General features: G+C 37.2%; 1 protein-coding gene across 5 annotated transcripts in view; it reads left to right on the top strand.

Annotated features, from left to right (window-relative positions):
• Positions 1 to 23,709, top strand: part of RIMS1 (regulating synaptic membrane exocytosis 1) — a gene marked incomplete at both ends in the record, with an annotated part of 339,260 nt that overhangs the window by 108,550 nt on the left and 207,001 nt on the right. For all 5 annotated transcript variants that reach the window (XM_082307762.1, XM_082307784.1, XM_082307773.1 and 2 more), the window contains one exon: positions 8,394 to 8,607. In XM_082307762.1, coding sequence (XP_082163888.1) covers positions 8,394 to 8,607 — 214 coding nt within the window. The remainder of the gene's footprint in view (positions 1 to 8,393; positions 8,608 to 23,709) is intronic.

The following is a 23,709-nucleotide window of genomic DNA, read 5'->3' as shown; positions in this document are numbered from 1 at the left end:
GCTGATGATAGCTGAATGTTGAAGCTGGATGGATATGAAATTAGCTAAACTTCATTGGTTTTTTTTCTCTTTTTTTAATTTGCAAAATTAATCTCTGAGACTTATATAGCATTTTGAGGTGAAGGTCTAAATAGGTGTGAGTCCAACATAGCACAGTAGTTATTGGTCCTGAGTGGCAAGCAGAATGGAGGTGGTGGTTAAGATGTGCTGGAGGTAGAAGGAGATCTGTATTTCAGTTTATGGAGTTTGATGTACAGGTTGCTCACGAAGGGAGTTGGTAATCTATGCCAAACACTTCAGTTTGGACAGAAGGAGACAAATGTGAGGTAGAGAAACAGACCTGTGAGTTACAAGCATGGTCAAATTTGTGTTTGCACCAATAAAACGGGGAGGAAGAAGCGATCTTGGCATGTGGAGGAGAAAGGGCTGATGCCCAGCAGGGTTCATGTTATTGCTGGTGAGGTGAAAAATGTCATGGGCAGCAGGTGAAGAGCAGGTTGAGAGAATAATAGAGTTGATCCATAGTTGTGTGTTGAATGAACAGGGGAGAATGAAGAAACCTTCAGGCCAGGTAAAACCTGAGATTTTGAGGAATATTTGTTGTTTTTATCATACGATATAGAACATGCTATATGTCATATATAATAATTATTGTGATATATTTATTAAAAAAATGTGTAGGAGGGAGAGAGAAGACCTACAGGAAATGTGAATAGGGAAAGGTCGAATGGGTGGTAAGTAAAATCACAGAGAAGTGGGAAGTCAGACAGTGGGTAACAGCAAAGGGGCTAGAAGCAGCCGGTTAGCGGAGAAGAAAACCCAAGATGTGGGAGGCTGTTAACTCTTTTATTTGCAGTCCTTTGATTAAATCTTGTATTACTCTTACAGAAACATGGCCTTTTTTGCTCTAAAGATTAGTTGATTAATTGGGTTGCTACCTGTTTCACAACTTACACAGAGCCATGTCTTGCTTGCCTTTGGCGAGCGTTTTTTACAAATACTATACTCTGCTCTTAAAATGTCAGTTCACACTGAATTAAAAGGTACAGCAATAGCAGTAATAAAGGAATATTAACATAACATCCAAATTCACTCAGAAGTATTCATATTTTGCAATATGAATACATTCAGCTGTTATTTGATCTTCACAAAAGAACCAAACCAGGTATCATCCGTGCTAAAAAGCAGCACGCCCCAAACATTCAAAAATATCCTGGACTTCAAATATGCCAACACATTAACGTTGCTACGTGAAGCACTTAGGAGCTGGAAGGGTTAGATATGTTTATTTGCTATTCAACCTTAATTTGTCCTACTTGTGCAGAGGGTATACATTTTAATAACAGATTTATATGTGATGTGATGATGCATGAAGTAACCAGCAAATATATCTAGACTTCTTCACTGCACGTCAGCTGTTCTTCTAGTCAACACGTGCTAGATTCCCCCTAAGCTCCTCGTTTCCCTTCATTCAGAAAAAAATATCCATAGCATCTTGCTGAGGTTGCCTGTCTTGGCTTTGTTGTTTAAAGTGTGTATTCCCAAAACCCATCACAAGCTGACAGCTTTTCCCAGCTAAGGTGCTAGTGGGGCCGAGGCAAAAGCTAGGTGCGGCGCTGCTCCCTCTGGGAACATCTGCGTGAGATGAGCACCTGCAGCTCTGGCAGAGCAGGGAGGCACCAGTGAGACTGAGGTACTGCCAGCTTCACGGAGCTGCTGAACAGTGGTTTTCAGATCACAGCTTCAATGTAGCCGCTTAAAGTTTGTCTACAGGTTTTTAGACCTATCCATGGCCTTCATGGGCATATTAATTATCCAGAAGTGTGAGAATTCTTTCCGTTTTGTCCAAATACGTTACCCTACCGGCATGTTAATGAAGTGTTACTCTTCTGTACATCTCCTACAGCGGAGGAAACTGTGTGGAAACATCTGAGTTTGCATTCGTGAACTATTTTGTTTGTTTGCTTTATTTGCCATAAAGAAGAATGCTAAGAACAGAACTTGGTTAAAGTCCCACTGATTTTATGAAAAAAAAAAACCAAAACAGTCTATGCTCAGCGTGATTAGGTGTTTGCGTGGCATGGGTGAGCAGGGCAAAGTACTGCACTTTGCATATAGCTTTTTTCATATATGTGATAGCTGCTGGTGGATAGTTACTTAAGGCTATGTCACTTAGAAGGTGGCACTTTTTCTACCAACTTGAACTCATGAGAAGGCATATTATTTTTATAATATTAAATCAGGTGTTAAAGATTCCAAGATTGAATAATTTGAGTTGCACTGGGAGAGTGAAAATGCGATCTGTAGTGCCATCTGCTGGATTTTTAAGTAAGTAAAAAAATATAGTTTCATACTACATTTAAAAATCATTTAAAATGTAACTGTGCGTAAAGATGACCCAAACCTTTGGCGTTTTTAGAAAATCTGTGCAGACAGAGTATACGTATGCAAGTGCATCATTTTGTCACTTTTTAGTCTTCAGTGTATATGTGCAAATATTTCAGATAGGTATACATTACAGGAATTTAAAAGTAAACCAGCAAAAAAGCAGTAACATAGTCTGTTAATCAAAAATTACATTCTTGGATTGTAATTCTAATATCTGCTTAGTGGAGATGATTGCAGCAGTATAAATATGCATCTTGGGCCAGCTCAAAAAAACAAAACAACATAAGTGATAATTTCTATGTGGTTTGATACGCCACTTTCTGATCAGTCAATATTACAGATTACCTCAATGCCCACTGTCTGTCCTACTAAGGATATCAGTGAGCTGTCTGAAAAGTTCGAGGTGTGTAAGATGCTTATGACATGAGTGTCCTCCAAGGCTTACAGTTTTTAATGAGTACATGAAGACATGAGCAAAGCTTTGCAGAATTGCCCATCAGTAATTTTTTTTTTTACTAGTTTACACTGTCAATGTAAAATATTGCATATTTGAATGAAAATGTGGTACTTGTATGACACACAGCTGAAGCATTTTTTGTGAAATGCCTTTGAAGAAAAAGGGTAGAGGAACCCACCATGTTTTCTTGGGGAAAAAAAACCCCTAGAAACCTCAATGTATGTTGTACTGTCCTACTGTAAAAGTGAATGGGTTAATTCTTTCAGTGTACACCTGAAAACTGTGTATTGGTTCTTGTCTTACACTACCAGTGGTGGTGCCAACCTGTCATGTCCATGTGGTACAGTACTGAGGCTGATGTTTAAGGGTCCAGAAATGGAGCCATAGCCATGATGCTATGATGTGCCCCTCCAAGCGGCTCAGTCTCTTCCAGAATTTTAGCAACAGAAGATATTTTTTTCAGTTGTATGAGATCTGATATGTCCCAAAATTCACCCATTGCACGATCTTTTTTTGATCACACACATACGTGCCACCTGTGTGAATGTGAGATACCAGGCACCCTCACCAGCAGAGCCAGCTTAAACGGATGCAGCTGTTTTGTTAAGAGTGGTGCGAGGTCTGCACAAGAGAAGTATGGCAATAATGTTGTTGGAGGAAGCTTATCCTTCAAGTTTCTTGACTTCTCTGTGCTATGTTCTCAAATGTATTGTTGCATTTGTAGATATTTTTCCTATTGCTTCTCCATGAAGGGAGGAACGGTTTTAATCCTATGTGTGGAGAGGTCTTTTCTGCCTGGTAAGTAAGTTTACTACATAATAAAATGTGGAGCAGTACGGAGATCTTGGGCCATCAGATGATGCTGTTGGTGATATGAACAGTTCCAAAGGCACAGGCACTTCTGTGTTTCTAGTAAAGGATGAACTTTCACACATAAATGTCATAAAGAGGTGCTCTTGGAGGTACCCAAAGTTTTATTACGTTGAGACAATATGTTAAAGAAGGTAGATCCATTGAGCAAGAAATGTGGCTAGAATGATATAGAATAAAAATTAAGGGACTTCTAGTTCAGCAATATTAAAATGTAAATATGTAAATATTAAAAATATTAATGATACAATATTAAATATGTAAAATATGTAAATATATAAACGTATGAGAATTTTAATGTTTTCTTACATCTACACCTGGAGGGATGTTTTTGTAATGAGTTCAAATCGTATTTGTACCTAACAGTTCTTACTTATTTTCTTAAGCAACAGCTGCTGATAGATTTTGTGGATTAAAGGATCAAATCTTAAGGAAGAGATAAATCAATATATTTTATTTCGGGTGGGATCAAAAAGTTTTACAATTTCAAATCAAATGACACTTAACAAGAATGGTCATTAACTTGTATGTACTGTCTGCTAAAGTCACCACCACAAACTGCCCCCCTAAACAACCAACCAACCAACCAACCAACCAACAACAGAAAGATTTTACAAAATAGTATTATTGGAAGTTTTTTTTTGCACTTCAGGATTTTTTTTTCTATTGTAAAATATATGTTCAATGAAATCTGTTGAAGATACCAATTTCAAACATAAATACTAATTTTTAATAAGAAGAACATTTGGTAGATTTTTTTTGTGGTCAACATTTTAAAACTAAATACTGAATTTTACTTTATTTGTTACTGTATTGTTACAGAACACATCTGGAAGGTGATTTTAACAATTATTTATTAATAGGTAGTATAAAATCTGAATGAATTAGATTTCATACTTGTTTCCTGATGTACATGGAGACTGTAAGAAGAGTACAGTTGCAGTGCATTGCTCACTCTAGCCATCTTCTACCTCCTGTATTTCTCATTTTTGAAGGAAAATTTCTATGAAACTTCTTCAGTCTGACTTATGTATGTCCAGTGTTAAGTAGTCCTGGAATATTTTCCTCTGGTTTTTGTTCTAATGTTTTTTGTTTTCTCCCCCCCCCGCCCCCCTTATCTTTGGAGGCTGTGTGGTTGAGGAAGCCTCCCCTTTTTGGCTATGCCATTGACCTCAGTAGTAGAACTAGCTGAATTTTGGGGTGCATGATGAAAAATGGTGTGGATATATGCCTATATTTCTCTTACATAGTGGCCTGGTTGCTCTTTCTGTCAGAGGGGATTGAATTGATATCTGCGCCAAGGGTCCCCCAAGCCGGTATACCATTTGCTGTTATTAAGTGTTTAACCTAACCTTTAGGTGCTTGTCTACATTAAGGAGTATTTAATAGACTTAAATTTTCCTTGCAGCTGGTGAAAATGTGCTCTATAGCCTGGAAGTTAAGGAGAAAACCTGAAAAATATCCATCTGTATTTTAGTTCTTGCTCCAGAGACTACTTAATATTCTTCCATATAAGGCAAATAATACTTCTGTATAAGGCAAAACTGGTGAGAGGGATTTGCTGCTGCCGTTATAGAATAGCCAGAGATACAGAGATCCTGGCATTCCTCAAAAAGGTGGGAAAGATAGCTCAAACCCTGCAAAAGAAGTAATTGAACCAGACCTTCCGTGGGCTGGGTAAGATTCATTCTGCTCTGTGAATTCTGCAACCGTTTTCCTCAGTTCCATTCCTGCTGTAGATAAAATGTGAGGATTTCTCCAGTAATGCAGAGTATGACATGCAAGATAAGCACTTGGTTTTGAACCCCTCATGGTAAAAAGGCCTGTCTTACACTGATGCAGAAAATAAGAAATCTATAAATAAAGTGCTACATATTTATAAATAAATGAAATCTCCTCTCACTTAAGTTTGGCGTAGTTGCTAGTACGTTCATCTACGTCTTGGTGCACACAGAAGGGCAAAACATCATTGTATTAATACACTTTGTAAGCTTCATACAAGACCAAAAAAATTCAGATGTAGACTGTCTAACTGGAAAAGAACAGGAAGAGGTGCAGTGCTTGCTGTTACCTTCCCTTTCCGCATTAGTAAAGATCCAGAGCTTTAAGTCTTGCTGTAGTGGAGGAGACCTGAATTTAGTTCAATGGTTCCATTTTTTAATAGAATATTTGCTGTAATAAAAATTTACCTACAGACTTCTCCATTATTGAATTGTGTTCTTTAGCTGGTTATTATACAAATTCCTGAATGTCTTCAGTTCTTTTTAAGCATTATAAGTGAGCAGCTGTGTAAGATAAGTTAAATTACATGTGTCATCCAATAATGTGGCCAAAAGTGTTATGTTTCTCCAGTATTTTGTCTAATTCTTTTCACCCACTTTTCTCATCTTACTTAATACTGCAAAGTTTTTTTTAAGCAGGATAGTAAAAAGTAAGAATTAAAAAAAACCCGTTTGCTACTTCTGCCAAGTTTTTCATTAGCATAAAGCATTAAGTATAATCCATCATGTTTGTAGTGAGGGGGAATAGATTATTTGGCTTCTTAGCTTTTGCTATTGCTGCATCCTCACTGGAATGTCCCTGTATGAAGTCACTGTTTTTAGTGTGGGAGTTGGTTGATGTGGAAGTTAGTTATGAGCACTGGTATTCCTGTCCAAATGGAATATGTGTATTTTACCACAATTCCTGTTCGTTAAGTTGAATTATCATTTTATAGGCTTGAATATCATCTTAAAGTAAAAATATCGACTTCACCAAAACAGTATTTCATACAAATAACACCGATTACTTTTATCTTAAAAGTCAAAACAAGTTCACCACACACACAAAAAGAAAACAACCCCCACAGAAACACAGAATTGTCTCACTAGAAAGACATGAGGTAAATGGTGTGAGTCTCAATGTTAATTAAGCAATTAGGTAGTTCAAAGCAGGTGGAGATGAAGGATAACATCAAGACCTCTATCGACAACACACCTACTGTTATAATTTATTAAACTCAAGAGTCCCTGTTTCTATTAATAATCTATTTATCTGTTCATGATTTTTTTTAACGTTATCCATGGAGATGTAGATTTGAAGCAACATCTGAAGATGTGGGTGAAGAGCCTGTAGGTTCCACATAGCATGGTGAAAAGACTGAGTTGTTAAAGGTGCCCTGCTGGACTCTCCCACTTAGGCTGTCTGAGGTCTTTGTTCAAGCTCATGAAAATCAAGGTCAGAAGTTGCAGTGCTGTCCTGGTGCATCTACAGATATTTTTCTTTCTTGTATGTTTTGATGAATAGTAAGATAGTTAAGAAAGTTGAAATATGATCATTTTAATTAAGCTTCAGAGCAGGGTTTCACATGACAGCTGAGCTCGTTGCTTGTTGCTGCAAAAAGGGTGATCCTGCTGTCCACTGGTCCTTTTCATTTCTGGCTTCAGGAGCTCATGTCCTACCTTCATCCCAGGTCACCTGCTGAGAGCAGAGGGATTCAGGAAGCAGAATGATGGGAAAACAATTTTTTTTTTTTTGTAGGAGAATTAATTTTCTGTTGGTTCAGGTCCGTGGGTTAGCTCACTGAGGGGGATCTGGTGAATGTCAAAATCAGTGCCTAAAGAGCAGTAACAGCTTGCAGCCAGGAGCAGGAGAGGAGCTGGATTGCCCTTTATGGAAGTGCCTGGACCTTTAGCTGGTTCCCCTCTGAAACTTCATCCTTGACAACAAAATCTCAGAGAAACTGACAGGAGAACATCTTTTTCCTCAGAGATAGTATCATAATGATAAGGAAGATTTTATCACTAAATATCTAATTATTATTATTATTCCTGACCTATAGAAGGGGAAGTGAAGGCTAGAGGGCTTAGTGCTTTTCCCTGAGCTCGTGATTAGAAGCTGGGTCTTTTGGGTAGCAGGACACTTAGTCAGTTGGCAGGCATGGTGTTGGGCTGTTTGTTATTTGGGGCAGCTGGAGGAGTTCTACTTCTTTGAACACCAGTCTTCATCGTAGGAGTCTATATACCTGCTAATACTCCGATATAAACCTACATACTCCTACAGCTAAGCTGGAAGAAATGTCTGTAATGAGGGACAGCAAACCTAACATAGTCTGTCATACTTAACAAGAGAGAATACTACAGATTGTTAATACATAGATTTGACATAGAAAATTGTTCTCAGATTCTTGTAGGGCCAGTGTGATTGTAGAGCACCTGTTGAAATCTTTAAGTTATATGTGTTAGTAATTTAGATTTTGAAAACAGAATTGTGACACTGTAACTGAAGAGTGATTTATTTTGTGTATTACACCTGCTGTATAAATAACGTTGATTAAAAAGCAGTGCAAATTTACTCAGGCAATTATATTTATGCTTTTATTCTGTACATGGTAGATACTTCTGTTTAAGACTATGGATTTTTTGCCATCTTTTTATATTTGGATCGATTTCTGGTGAAGTGAAATGATTTGCTCATGAGCTTTGAAGTAAACCTAGTAGGAATACATATATCTGTTATTTTTTTCCTTTAGATTCTCCTGTACAGTTTTCCATGTGCAGTGTGTATTTGATATGAGGTATATTTATTATTGTGAACATGCCAAGAATATTAGGTAGAGTTATAAATTGAAAGAAAGAAATACACAGTACTAGTATTTCCTCCTATTCTTGCTATATAAACTTTTTTCTCATCTATGCAGGAGGTTGCATCAACAATTTGAAAGCTATAAAGAGCAAGTAAGAAAGATAGGGGAAGAAGCCCGCCGTTACCAGGGAGAGCACAAGGATGATGCTCCAACATGTGGAATCTGTCATAAAACAAAGTTTGCAGATGGTTGTGGCCATTTATGCTCTTATTGCCGGACCAAGTTTTGTGCTCGATGTGGAGGTCGTGTCTCTCTGCGATCAAACAATGTAAGTCTTCTGATGTGTACTCTTAAGAAAAAGCCTCCTTGACATTGTCACGCTGCAGATTGTTCACCTTAAGTTTGGCATTTCATGCTTCATTTTACTTAAGTGTTTCATTCATCACTTTGTTATGAGGTGTTTATAAAGAAGAATAATGTATTTAATGATTGTGGAGATACTTAGAATTTGCAGAGTTAATTCAAAAAAAATGCATCGCATATAGTTCCACTGAGTGATGGCTTGAAGAAAACATACTTGTTTTTCATAGAATGAAAGGAGAAACCCTTTTGCTCAGGTACAACTCCACATTGATAAACTTTTTATTGAACTCTTGTTTCTTTTTAGATTTCTTTTTTATGGAGCTTTTCATATACATTTACAGATTTCTCTTACATAAAACCATTCGATTTTTTGGTTAGGAAAAAGAAACCCAACCACTTCTCTTACCACAGTGAGAGAGTTATGTCAATTTATTTAAGATGTATTTAAAAAGTAAAACTGTAGATTAATCTGGATTAGGTATCCTACTTTCAGGCAGGTGAGATAAATCTTTCGCCCTCTGATCCGCATGCAGTTAGCTGCCCACAAAACTGAAGGGTATCCAAGAATACCCTTTGTTCAGTCAAGTCCCTTACAAGGAACGGGCTGCTCACTTGCACATGAGCAGTAGGATCTATATTTGGAAGACCATTATCCAGTGATTATTTTTGGCTGATCATCTAGGACTATGGTGTGTTATAAAACGTTTTACAAATATCCTTTTATTGCATGAGTAGTTTTGTTCTCTGTCATGAGATGAGAGAACTTTCTCACATGGCTTTGAGGTGCCAGTCTTTTGTAGGGGAATTGTATCAATGCTCTTTGTATCAATACAAATTCAGTCAGAAGTGGTCACAAATTTTATAGCAGATAATCATGTTCACAGCAGAACTAGTTTATGGCCTTTTCTCTGTCTTTGAGCTAGACGTCAACGGAATAGGGCTTCTGAAATTTCATGTATACCAAAAAAAAACCCTCAGAAAAATACCCATTTCATCATTATTTTGGGAGTTTTCCATAACCCGGATGTACTTGTGAGTCCATTAAATTAAATTCACATTCTGAAAAAATTATGTAGGTGTATTGGACAAAAATATTCATGTATTCATATTTTAATATAAGTAGATGCATTACATTGCATCACCTGCAGGTGGTGTCATTAGAGCAAGACTATGAAAATATAGTTTACTTTGATATGTTACACTATACTATAAATTAGCATGCATGTGATACAGCTGATCTTTAATCAGAAAAAAATGGAATATATTTTAAGTATTTTTCACCCGCTGTTTCAAGTCATAGAAATGGAAAAGGGTCCATTCATTTGTAACTTGCCTTTTGTTTGTATGTTGTTTATGCTTCTGTGGGTTAGGGTGGGAAAACGTGTTTTCTACACATGCAGTGATTTCATCTTTTTATTTAAAGCTCTTTTTTTTTTTTGAAATTTTATGTTTTTATCTCTTTGTAGAGAGTTATTAAAATTGCATTTCTTTGAAATCTGTCTATTAATACTTGCCTATTTTATTCTTTTTCTCTTCTTTTTTTCTTTTCTCTTTTTATTCTGCTTCCTTGGATGCTTTCCCAAAGGAGGACAAAGTGGTTAGAATCCATGCTTTTTATCATTTATTATTATAATGTTGTTAGTTAACTGGGAAACATATTAATGTAAAAAATGGAAATGAAATTTTAAAATCATCCAAAGGGGAGGGGGGAAGAACAGGAATCCTAACACCCAGGCCCTGCCCATCCCCTAGCTGAACATACGCTTCAAAGATAGCCCAGCAAGGAAATCCAAGACTGTTGTCAAAATTAGGACAAAAGAAGAAATTAATTAAGAACTGAGAATTACTAATAGGCTAAAAAGTAGAGGAGGTTATAAAGTGCAATAAAGCTTTATTTCATAAAAATGTCTTAGGTTAACAATTTGACTTTTCGCTTGCAAGGTCTTTCCATCAGCTTCAGGAAATATAATTTAGTATTTTAATTGTAATTTTACTTTGATTTATATGGTTTGCTGTGTTTCACTTCTCGCTGCAGCCGAAATTCAGGGAATTCTTGTGAAATCAGCTTTTTGATTTTACATTTGAAATAATTTGCATAGGCTAAAGATAACGTCTTGAAAACTGGACATAAGTAGAGTGTGCAAGATGGAGTGAGTCCTTTGTGAATGCTTAGTTACCATTCAAAAATCTGCAAAACTTTCCGGATCCAGTACTGCCATATTCACCACTAGTGCCCATGCCCGGTCTGAGGTAGGTGAGGGTAGTTCCCCATTCACCTCTGCGCCCTGCACACAGAGGAGGGGTTGGCAGTACTTGAGCAGAACAGTGCGTGCCCAGTTCCCGCCTGTCCTCAGGGAGGTCTGCAAAAGGTGGTATTCCGGACTTTAACTTGGAGACTTAGGTAGTGGCAATTAGCCAACTTCACTGGCACTTCAGCCTAAATGAGTGTAAAGTCATTACAATCCAACGTAGTTCTTGACATGTGGATGACGGTGCTAGGCTTTTACTATGAAATGATGGTATGCCCCAACTTACATCTTAACATACCTGCAACCTGCAATTTAGTACTGTGCAACACCCAGAGAAAATGGTTTCTATCACACCTTCTTATTGTCGTAGTTTTTTTTTCTAAGGCAGTTGTGTTGTGAAAGCATGGTTGTTTTTCTAATGGCTATGAAATATGACTTGCTACAGCTTCATTCCACTGTTTTCTGTGTGGTATTCTGTACAAAGTGCTGAAACAATCCAGGACTTCCAGATTTTTTCCATTCTATTAATCTCAGTCACTTAGGATAGAGTGAGAGAAGTTTCAGCTTGATATTGATTCGTTACTAAAGCAGTGCATCACTGATGCATCCACTGGGGTGTATTAAAAGGCTGATGTGCTTGCAACAGAGTCTTCTTGAGGGCCAGAAAGAGCAATGCTCTTAAGTGCTGAAGGTGCCACTTAGGTACAGTTTAGCCACCTGTGTTTTGGAGAGCAATCCAGGTGAACTTCACCTGCTTTGTATGCTTGAAGCATCCTTCACACTTCAGTTTGGAACAAAAATTTCTCTAGATTACCGAAATTGTGATAGCATCTACATGAAGTAGAGATGGTGTCTTTGATGAGGTGACAGCTTAGGCATTCATCTTTGAATAATGGCCTTTGGGATCCAGAAAATAGACCCCACTGCACTAAAGTGCTCTGAAGACGTGTGCTGAAGACATACCTGACTCATTTGGATTGTCCTAAGTTCAATTAAATATATCCTTGTTGTTTGCACTTGCCTTGGTTTAGGTTTTGCTGTGTTGAACTCCAAGCTTCCACACGGCAAGAAAACGCCCTAATAACATACATGAAAATATCCTTTTTACCTTGTGGTGAAGCTGAGTTACATCTCTTTCTTTAACAGCTGAAAAGTTATGGAAGCCATAGGGAGAGTATCCAGTACTTAGTCCTGATTGATTGCATAAGGAACATGGGGAACTTTTTTATAAAGTACAATTGCTTTCACAGTGCCTGTCTCTGGAAGCTAATGGAATATATTGAATGAATTAATTCCAAAATATGACTACGTACCTAGCAAATAACATCTTTTATAAGCAGAACAAGTGGTATAATTTATATAACACAATACCAGAAAAATGTTATTTGTTAATTATTTTCAGTGGCTCAACGTTCCTGACTAATCTACATATAGGGAGAAACCATTCTTTATCTGGTGAATTTAATATTAGTTTGTTTAGATGAGCTTTGTTCACTCCACATGGATTTTTACCACAATAAATTTATTATTATATTAAAACCCATGCACCCAGTTCCTCCAAGCTAGGAGTGCATCAGTTGGAAAGGATAGTGAAGTGTGAGTTACCAAAGTGCCAAGCCCAGGAAAAGTCAAGCATGATCCTGGATTCTAGATATTTCCTGTAGAGTTGGAGAATTAAATGATTGTTGAGGGTATTAATGAGACCTCACCTGGGATGTCGTATACTGTGTGTTACCCATCTTTGATAAATTCAAACTGTGACAGGCACAAAGTCAGTCATACAATGGGTGATCAAAGAAACTGAGTGTTCATCATAGAAGAGTAGAAAGAGTAGAGGAACAAAATCTAAAGAAATTATAATTGATATCTAGAAATACAGTAAGTTTAAACAATAAGAATAACCTTTAAACTTGGGGACAGTGAATATAAGACCAAATAGAATAAGAGGGTGGTGAATAAGACCAAGTGAGTGTAACTTCGTTATAAATACTCTTAGCTTGGAAAAAGATTTTTGCAATCAGTAGAGTAAAGCTTTGGGAGATTTTTTCATGTGACTTATTGGAAGGAAGAATAACCCAATAAAAATTTAAAGGTTAAATTTGATAAGTTTAAGAAAGGATTTATGTGATGTGGTTGCTTGTGGCTGTAGAGGAATGTATTAGGTCCTTACTAGGACTAGGTAATACTGCGGGCAGAGCTTTTGAAGCTGTTCTTGACCTTTTCAAGTAAGTACCAAATCTATTTTAAGGACTGTTTCAAAAATATATAGCAGAACTTAATATGTTTTCTCATTGTTCGGAGTAACCTCTCAAAACATTAATTCCTTCTAGTGGGAGTTAGGAAGCATTCTAGGTTTATCATGAGAATTCTCCAGTGCACTTACAAAATTACTTGGCAATAACTGGTACGTCCATTAAAAAACACATACTTTTTAATGATTTTTATTCTAGTATGTCAAAACGCATACCTAAATATGTATCTTAAGTTCTTCCGTGTTCTGGGAGTATTGTTTAACTCTTCGTACTTCTCACCTGAGCCTGCTCTCCTTTCATATGGTCGCAGGCAGACCGCATTTTAGCTAGCTTGGTTATTCAAATCAGGCTTAAATGTAGTTGTGCAGTGAGAGTATTCACTGTGCTAATAACGTTAGTAATAATACGAGCAGTGGCTGGGTTTGAAAACTGTTGGCTGTTGTATGGTGTACAGAAAAAGTCCAAGTGTTTTCTCTTCCTTCATATTACCTTAGTATTCAGAAACAATGTTAGGTGAATGTGGCAACCTGTTCACTGTGAGCACTGAGCATTTGTATATACTTTTAAAGAAAGCAGGATATTATTAGTACAGGATTTTACGTGAGACAGCATTTCAGAAGGAAGTCACGCAGGTGCTTAGAGAAAAGCTGGCAGGAGTGACAACTTGTGTTTAATTTGGCGCAATGTTCCCTCGGTGTTATCGGTTCCTTATAGAGTGTCTACACGTTCGCTCTGGATCCTTCTAGTTTTGTTCTGTACGCCAGCATTTGAATTGCCAAAATGGTTATGGGTATAAGTTACTTCTCTCCATTCCCTTCACTCTCTCCTCTGATGTAAACTATCAGGGTTGTTAGGGCGGTGGAGAAGCCAGCAAAATGTCGGGCTGGTGCTTCTCCGTGGTTTGGCAAGGAGGGGGCCGAGCCCTGGCTCAGTCCTCCTGACAGCCTGGCTGCCTCTGCTTGCTCTGTTCTTCCCTCCAGTGGTACCACAGACTTGTAGAGCAAAAAACACCTGAAAACATGACTTCTTTTCTTTGCATCATTCCTGTAAAACTTTTTCCTAATGTTTGGTTAGGTAATGCAAAAAGAGGCATTTCCTTTGTAAACACCTAATATATGAAGTTGTACAGCTTTGTTTCTTTCTCCTTATAGAAAGAGAGATATGTTCTAGGGTACAGAAGTAGTCTTGAATGAGCAAATGCAGTTTCTTTGAATCAAAATTAAAGTATTTTGTGAGGTGCTGTGGGTGTATTGAACTAAATGAAATTTGTATGACATTGACAGAATTAGGTGGAAGATCCGTGTTCCAGATTAAGCCATATATTTCTCCCTAGCAATCAGTCTACCATTCTACAGATCTCATTAGGATTACAATTTTTGATCAAATTTAAAGTGAAAAGAATTGGGAGCAAATGATGAACAATAGTTTTGTCACTATTTTCCTGTGTTTTCCAGAAATGTTAGTTGTGCAGAATAGAGCAGTGTGCTTATTCATTTTTCTGTTTACATATGTAAAGGATGACTGGGAGGAAATCAGGATGTAAAATACGTTATAGATAAATGAGATTTAATTTAACTGAACTTAGTAGTGTATGATTGCGGAAAGTAATGTCGATTATCAGTGCTGAAATACTAGAGATAGATACACATTTCTGATCTGGGTTTCACTGAAATTATTTTCATTTTAGTATAATGTCAGTGATTTATACTTGGAAAGAAAGACAACTTGGAAACGTTTCCCTAATTGTATGTCAGGTGTTTTTACAGGGCGTTTGTCATTTAGTTCCTTTAAATTATGCTTAAAATTTGCTTATATAATGGCTTGCTAATTTAAGCCTTAACAACTTGAGCACATATGCCATGCAATTCAGCTGTGTACTAATGGTTTTAACAGAAGTTGTTAATATTGTCAGAACAAAATGTCTGGATTGTCAGGGGTGTTTCTGCATGCCTTTCACAGAAATCTTATGTCAAATTGTCCATTAAAAGGCTAATTTATGTAAGTTCTGACTAATACAGCTGTAGAACCAAAAAAAAATTCATTAGAAGGATGTAAAATTACATAGCGAATTGCAGAGTGATAGCAGATAAATTCTTTCTCTGTAGCGTTCAGTGTGATTGATTTGTTTCCTAAAAGATCTGGGGTTAGTATGCATCAGGGAAGAAGCACTGCTTTTCAGTGGTTGCTCCCTAGAACTGCTGCTTCCAGCAGATAAAAGAAGAAAAAGGAAAAAAAAATAGTCCAGCAAGAAACCGAGGAATTCTATATCTCAAGTAAGATGTAGAGCACTTTTCTCTGCTTTCTGGGAAGTTAGTTCACTGTCAAATAAATCCGACTGTTAAAATTTTTTAATTAAATCCTTAAAATTTGCTTGCTCTTCACCAAGTTTGCTGAAGCAACGTGTTTGACTTTAACACCTGTTTTTCAGTGTCCAGCTAGTAAAAATGTTCGCTTACTTCTTGTACACAAAAAAAAGCAGGCAGCTGGTGCTCACACACTGAAGTTAACCAGATCAGAGCTTCCTCATTTAATGGTTGGACTGTAGAAGAGTCACTAGACAGCTGGTTTGTTTGTTTTTTTCCCCTATAGCTGTAGATCAGCATTAAATCCGTAATCACTTGCTTGTGCTCCTTGGTTTATCCAGGTTTAGTTTCCCTGTTAGCCAAACACTTAAACTGTCTACTTGCCATGCGATTTTACAGCTGATGACCAAGAAAATATGGCTACTGCAGCCTTCTTTCTTAACCCATGATAAAGGGCTCCTGAATCTTTCATGGCTGTTTTTGCTGTTAGCATGCAAGCTGGGTAACACTGATCTAATAAACAATATTAGAAACTCCATGTAGTATAATGGAGCCTAAATAAAATAAAAAAAACCAAACAAACAACCTTTTAATCCTCTGCAGTGTTACTACTGGACAGGTTATCCTATTTTTAGTCTTGTACTTTCGGTACCTTTGTTTCAATTTAACTGATTCAAGAATATGGGAATTATTTTGATTTTTTTTAGTTAATGTCAGCAATACCTTTAAGTGTAATAATTCCTTCCATTGCAAAAACTTGTGTTGAAAAAATTAAATATTGATAAGATCTCAAAGGTCAATATGGCTTTTCAAAAAGGGCTTTATTCTACCTCCTCTTGCCTAATCTCATGTATCGAATATGCATATATATATGGTATGTGTATGTAAAAGCATATATTGTATAGATTTTTTGTAAGTGACTATACGTGCATGCTATATACGTGCATCCTACTATATAGTCTAATATGGGAAGTACGGAGCAGAATAAAGCTCTTATGAATGACCTTTTTAACCTTTGAAATCTATAAATCATTCCAGGTATTTAAATCAATTGAGGAATTATTATTTATATGCCCACTTATCTTGACAAAAAATGTGGTATGCCATAGCAGTCACAGAATCCCAGAATGGTTGAGGTTGGAGAGAACCTCTGGAGGTCATCTGATCCAACCGCCCCACTCAAGCAGGGCCACCAAGAAGAACTTGCCCCTCACAGCTTGGCCTATCCATGTATCTTTTGACTTGCATGGTGAACAACGAAAGAGTCAAGGATCTTTCATGCCATTTTTGTTACTTGTTTCTTCATTGTAACGACACACGTTACAAGCTTACACAAGATCTCCTCAAGTTCTGCTAGAGGATAAATAGTTCTGTGACTTACAGCTTTGGACAAATGACTTCCAGAACTGCACAGAATCCTTCAGAAAGAGCACTAACAAGTCCTACACTTTTTTTCAGCTCAGTGTTCAAAGAAAAAAAAATAAAGCTACCAGATTAACTTTAAACTTTTTGTTTCCTTCAGTGTAGTATTTTTATCATTTTTAACACTAACAACCTCATATTCTGTTTGCTCCAATTAGGTTGGTGGTATAAAGCCGAAGAGCAGGAACAGGAGAGCCTTTGAGTGATTCTCCCAGTAATGCTGTGTATGCTAGGGGCTCAGACATCGTCTGAGGCGTGGGAGATCAGTGTTGAACTCCACGGTGGTTAAAGCTTGCTTTCCCAGATGGGAATACAGTGCTGTCAGTACTGAAGTAAAGAGGAATATCTTCCTACTGACTTGGGTCAGTCTCACTAAAAAGGTAGATGGAAAATGTTGAAATGATTTTTCTGGTTTTCTTTTTGTCCAAAAGTACACATTGAGTTAGTATTTAGGTTTGACTTTGCTGAAAATGTACTTATTGCATTTTATTTTTAATAACTCTTTTTTACTCTTAAAGGTGTGCTTTCACAATAAAAGATACTAGCAAATTTAGTTCTGACATTCTACACCCTATAAGCTAGATCTGCTTAAATGGATACTTTAAAAATAATGGGGAAGAACTAATTTTTTCTCCCCATGAGTGAAGGCTGTGTGATTTTTTTATTGCTATTTAAAATAAAATCACATATGCTGAATACATAAGAAAAGTTTAATCAGTTCAAGAAAAAAACCCACACAAAACCAGCTATCGGCATTTTTATTGCATTAAACAGAAATGCTACCGATACCCGATCACAGTCGCTGGTCCACTGTGTTGCATGATTGTTGTCTTATGGTTATGTTCTGTATGAACTCCTCCTACAACAATAATATTTACTATGTCTCTTGAGAGAAGACTTTCAGTTTATCTTAATTTTTCAATGTCTTATACGGTGTTTTCAATTGAACAAGAGAACACTTTTTCCTGGGCTGATTATTTTTTCCCCAGGTGTGTGTTATTTCATAGTAAAAAAGGATTAAGAGAACACATTTTTTAGTGTATTCTTAATTTTGGTTCCTCATCCTGGGAGTAAAATAAGATTTTGTAGCTTCTTTATATTTTTATTTCTTAAATTTCTAATTGCTTGTGTGTCAGCAGGTGTTGCCCTTTTTATCCTTTTATTACGTTATTGAGTAATAAACACTGTTGACTGGGGTCTTGCATCTGTTGATCCATGAAAATTTGAAAATTCTAGGGAAAGATGATATTAGGGTTTTGAGAAGTAATTCTGGTTTCAGAAAATGCAACAATATAGAAATATATTTCTTCTCTTTTATGTCAAAAATTTGTTATTCTATTCCTTAAATCTCTATGAGTAAAGAAGTAGGATAAGGGTCTTGAGTAAAGGAAAATATTTTTAGGTAACAAGTTTCAGCTGCAGATACGTATTCAAAAGAAGAGTAAAGAAAATAAGTTCTAACAATTGAAATCTGAGATTTCTTGTATGCATTACACTTTATGAAGAAAGAGGATAAAGAAAGAAAATATTAGCAGTGAAACACAATATTAAGAAGTCATGAGAAGGGCCTGTTTTCTGTTTGATGTGTTTGTATACCTTAATATAATCAACACTATCTTATGAACTGTAACTTTATAGTAGGTTCTGATCGCTGCCTGTTCAGTGCACTACAGTTCTGAAAATGAACAAGTGTGACCTTATAGATTTAGTATGATAATGTATGGATATCTGGTGTAAGGTAAAAGGATACAGCATAAACAGTTTGAATCAGACATAATTCTGGTTGTTCTTGATTGTCAAAATATATATGTAATTTTATAAAGTTACAAAAAAACAGTTGACCAATTTAAAAAATTGCTAACACGATGTGTTCATATGCATGAAATCAAATTTTCTTTGTACATCTCATTGCTTACACTTATTAATTATGATAGATTCTAAATACGTTAATAGTATTTGATCACCCTTTTGCTTATGATTGTGCCATCAAAAAGATTTGTAGATAGCTATAATAATAGTCATACGTATGATTAAAATCCTAATTTTAAATAGAGCATTTCTTCTTTAATGGGGGATTTCTTCTGTAACAACAGGAACCTTTTAGAAACAAATCATAGAATCATAGAATGATTTGGGTTGGAAGGGACCTTTAAAGGTCATCTAGTCCATCCCCCCCTGCAATGATCAGGGACATCTGCAACTAGATTAGGTTGCCCAAAGCCTCGTCCAACCTGACCTTGAATGTTTCCACAGATGGAGCATCTACCATCTCTCTGGGCAACCTGTTCCAGTGTTTCACAACCCTCATTGTAAAAAATGTCTTCCTTATACGTAATCTAAATCTACCCTCCTTTAGTTTAAAACCATCACCCCTTGTCCTGTCGCCACAAGCCCTACTACAAAGTCTGTCCCCATCTTTCTTATAAGCCCCCTTTAACTACTGAAAGGCTGCAACAAGGTCTTCCTGAAGCCTTCTCTTCTCCAGGCTGAAAAACCCCCACTCTCTCAGCCTTTCCTCATCGCAGAGGTGCTCCATCCCTCTGATCATTTTTGTGGCCCTCCTCTGGACCCTCTCCAAAAGGTCCATGTCTTTCCTGTACTGAGAATTGTTATTGCTGACTCATTATCAACAGTCTCAGTAAAAACTAAGGCGTATACTTATAATAAATAATTTAAGCTTATGCAGTAAATACTTCAGGCTTATATCTCTTCCTGGTGTTTTGGGGACTAAGGTTAGTTAGCTGCTGTTAGGGTAGCTGTGTAGATGGTTTTGAACCACTGGTCTGTATAGATGATCATTTTCAAAGCATGGTCACCCCAGGAATCTGTTTCTGGCTCCTCCAGTTCTTCATTCACATCATTCCAATAACCTTGCTATCAACAGAAAGCAAAAATCAGCCTTAAATCCATGCAAAACCAGTATATAGCAAGCTGCGTTTTCAGCTGCGAGGTCACTGTACTTACTTGGAACTGTTCTTGCGTCCTTTCAGGACGTTACACACATTTAATTTGTCTTATTTTTCCCCAATGTGCTACTTTTTCAAGTCCTTTAGGTCATTGTATGAGTTGCTTTCAATTTATCATTACCTTTTGATAACAAGGCAAATCCAATATCACTACTATTAATAACAGACTGTTACCTTTATGGTGTCTTAAAATCCCAAACTGCACTGGCATTTTCATTGCCATATCAAATTTGCAGTTATTATTTCTGAATACCAATTGCCCTATTGTATTTCAAATTAAGCCAACAATTTTCTTTGCAAGGTATTGTGTATTTACTGTGTTTCTTTTATCTTCATTTCTGTAAGGGAATAACGTGTTAGTTGTCAGCAGTACAGAAATGGTTGGTATCATTAGACATTTCTAAACCACTATGTACCATATGTAATAAAAATACTCTTAATTTTCTCTCTGCTATAGAATACAGAACTAATGAGCAAATAACACTATGCTAATTAAAAAGTTGTAGAAAAAGTATATTCATAATATTAGCTTTAAAATTGAAAATTTTAAAATGTGTTTTCATATAACATTTAGCTGTGTCAGTTGCACTGCATATAATCTTTTTTTCAGTCTGAATCTCAGTTTGTAAATAAGTCATCTTGGAGTATAAAAAAACGGAGTTTGGAATAAAGAGGTGGTTAATCCAGAGATCGTAACTGGTATACGTAACTTTAATTTGTCCACATGTAGCTTCTCTGAAATCTGGCTTGTACATACTTATTGTATCAAAACGTTAGGGAATAAGTTAATTTCATTAGATAGATTTACAGCTTTTTTTGAAATGAATAATCTGCAAGGTTAGGTGGAGGACAATGTGGAAGCCATTTGGCTCTACCTGCGTGAGGGTGGGGTGAGCCTGGATATAACCCACTTTCCCACTGTGCATCTCTACAGTGAGACTGTTCACTGGAAATGAATTCATGTTCATGAAAAGAAGTAAAAGTGCCATTATTACTGTTGACAAACATGTAATGTATATACTTGTGCTGTGTCAGATTGCTTGAATACTTATCCAGCATTTGTTCCTGTTGGAGGTAGCCTGTCAATCAATGAGACATCTGACAGTCAGAATCCTAGATATTCATCGGTTTGAGCTATTTCTTGAATGCTTCACGTAAATTTATCCAAAATTTACACACATATTTATGAATGGAAGGCCACATATGCAATGTGCCCTCTATTGGCAGACCAGGGGATGTTGTTTTTGTGTTCTGTCTTCCGCAGCTTCAGTTGGGATGCAAAAAAAAAAAAAAATTGATGTAAATTGAAGTAAATCGAAGTAGAGACTGAGTGCACCCAGATGGGGTCTCTTCAGGAGCATAGGGTGGAGCTGGTAGGATTCCCCAGGGAGGCCTCAGCGTAAGTAGAAAGTGTGGAGGTGCCACAGGGATGGGGAAAAAGCCACAGGGATAGGGGAAAACTCCAGTGGGGGACTGTGCAGAAGTGGTTTCGTGGAAGCTGTGAAAAGTTGCTGCACATAGAACACAGCTGAAGGGAAGGGATTACTTTGCAAAGACATACTGGGCATACAAACATTTCAAACCTTCTAAATGTTAATCTAATTCACCCGGAAGATATGAACCTTGATATCTTTTCTGGTTGATATTCTAATGAAAGCTTAGCCCTACAGACTGGAGGTACTTTTGGTCCTTTTTTTTCTCTCTCAACGTTATTGAGGGAGAACAGAATAGCAAATATGCAGGAGACCTCCAGGGAAATGCCTAGCCTTTCTTCAGGCTTAGGAGGCTTGAAGGAGTGCATTACTCAGTGGGATGCCTGAGGGGATATGGTACACCAGCAGAGCTGACTGCTGATGCCCAAAGAGCTCAGTCAGAGCTATTGGTCCTGTGGCAGCAGAGGATGGAAGTGATTTTTATGTGATCAATGCACCTTCAGTTTTTCCAGCAGTGGTCTGTTTTCTAGATATACTTGGTTTTTATTGCTATGAGACAATCTAGCCTGTCACTTAGTTCAAATTATGCCCATCTGCAGTATCTGTGAACAGTTCTCCTATAAAAGTATGCAGTAAAGTGGAATATTTCTTCTGGTGACACACCATCCTTCTGTAAAAGACCTTAGATTTTGGTAACTGAACTGAATCCCCTTGTTCAGTCTCTGGTTCCTTATGGTCACAACAAAAACAGTATGCTGCCAGCTCCAGGGCACGTGAGAGTGCTCTCATTTAAACCCAGGTGGATTCGACACTCAAGAGTGTGCCCCTTGCCCTCAACGAATTCTTCTCTTGATCAATTTATTTCTTCTTGGAATTCGTGTCTTCCAGCTTGAATCATTATGGCCCTCATTCATGTAAGATCCTTTCATGTGATGGGATTTTTAACGTGATATGTAGGGTTTTGGACTAAATATGACTTCTAATATTCATTTAAAATGTCAATAGTTATGTACACTGCTGACACACAATTCTTTGTTTTTAGCAGTTACAAAATAACGTGGAGATGCTAAATAGAACTAAATTTAGCAAACTGAATTCTGGGGCTATTTTGTCACCCCAAAACCAGAGAGATTTTGGCTAAAAAGACATCTTGCTGCAAAGAGAGATTTAATAAGATTTACGACCTATTAAGCATTATGAGAAACCGACAAATAGCAGAAGAAATTTCCAGAGAACAAAGTAATTATGAGGACTGGAGCTGTGCTCTCTCTCGCTCTCTCTTTCTCTTTTTATTATAAATAACCTTAATCCTCATCCAGGATTAAAATTCAGTGTATTTTTAGCAATGCGATGTCCTAGATAGAAGATACTTCCATCTATGTCTTTATCTCTTTTATATCTTTTGCATTCCGGAGCATTTTGTGATTTTGCTTAACAGATGGATACTTCCATCTATGTATCTCCAGTGCTGCAATTAGTGAGGATTTAGGATAGTTTGCCATAGATATACCTGAGATACATGATCTTATTAAATATAATGCATGAGTTTGAGGACAGAACAGTGTATGTCAAGCAAGCAAATCTATAGACAAATTTTCTGTAATATTTTGTGTGGGTTTTTTTTTATTCCATTAATATGGGGACCCATTTGCAACTCAGCCTTCCTATGGAGATAAATTAATCCGCTCCCCAAAACTGTGATTATAAAATGGTATAAAATATCTGTTACTGGTTCTTTAATGACTGGTAAGAGATTAAGTGAAACTCTGCACAAAATGTAATCTGCATTTCCTTAAGGAGCAGATAAAACCTAATCATGTTTTAAATCCAGATTGAGATTTCCACAGAGCTGCAAGTTACTTAGGCTGAAGTTTAATCACTTACTGGGCAATTTCAATATTCCACGTTGTCATGGTTTAACCCCAGCCGGCAACTAAGCCCCACACAGCCGCTTGCTCACTCCCCCGCGGTGGGATGGGGGAGAGAATAGGAAAGGTAAAAGTGAGAAAACTCGTGGGTTGAAATAAAGACAGTTTAATAGGTAAAGCAAAAGCCGCGCACACAAGCAAAGCAAAACAAGGAATTCATTCAGTACTTCCCATCGGCAGGCAGGTGTTCAGCCATCTCCAGGAAAGCAGGGCTCCATCACGCGTAACGGTTACTTGGAAAAACAAATGCCATCACTCCGAATGTCTCCCCCTTCCTTCTTCATCCCCCAGCTTTATGTGCTGCGCATGATGCCATATGGTGTGGAACATCCCTTTGGTCAGTGGGGGTCAGCTGTCCTGGCTGTGTCCCCTCCCAGCTTCTTGTGCACCCCTGGCCTCCTCGCTGGTGGGGTGGGGTGAGAAGCAGAAAAGGCCTTGACTCTGTGTAAGCACTGCTCAGCAGTAACTAAAACGTCCCTGTGTTATCAACACTGTTTCCAGCACAAATCCAAAA

This window comes from Platalea leucorodia (genome assembly GCF_965183815.1).
Source record: "Platalea leucorodia genome assembly, chromosome: 3".
Lineage (NCBI taxonomy): Eukaryota > Metazoa > Chordata > Aves > Pelecaniformes > Threskiornithidae > Platalea > Platalea leucorodia.
Note: the sequence above shows the minus strand (reverse complement) of the source record. Positions and strands in the feature narration are given on the sequence as shown.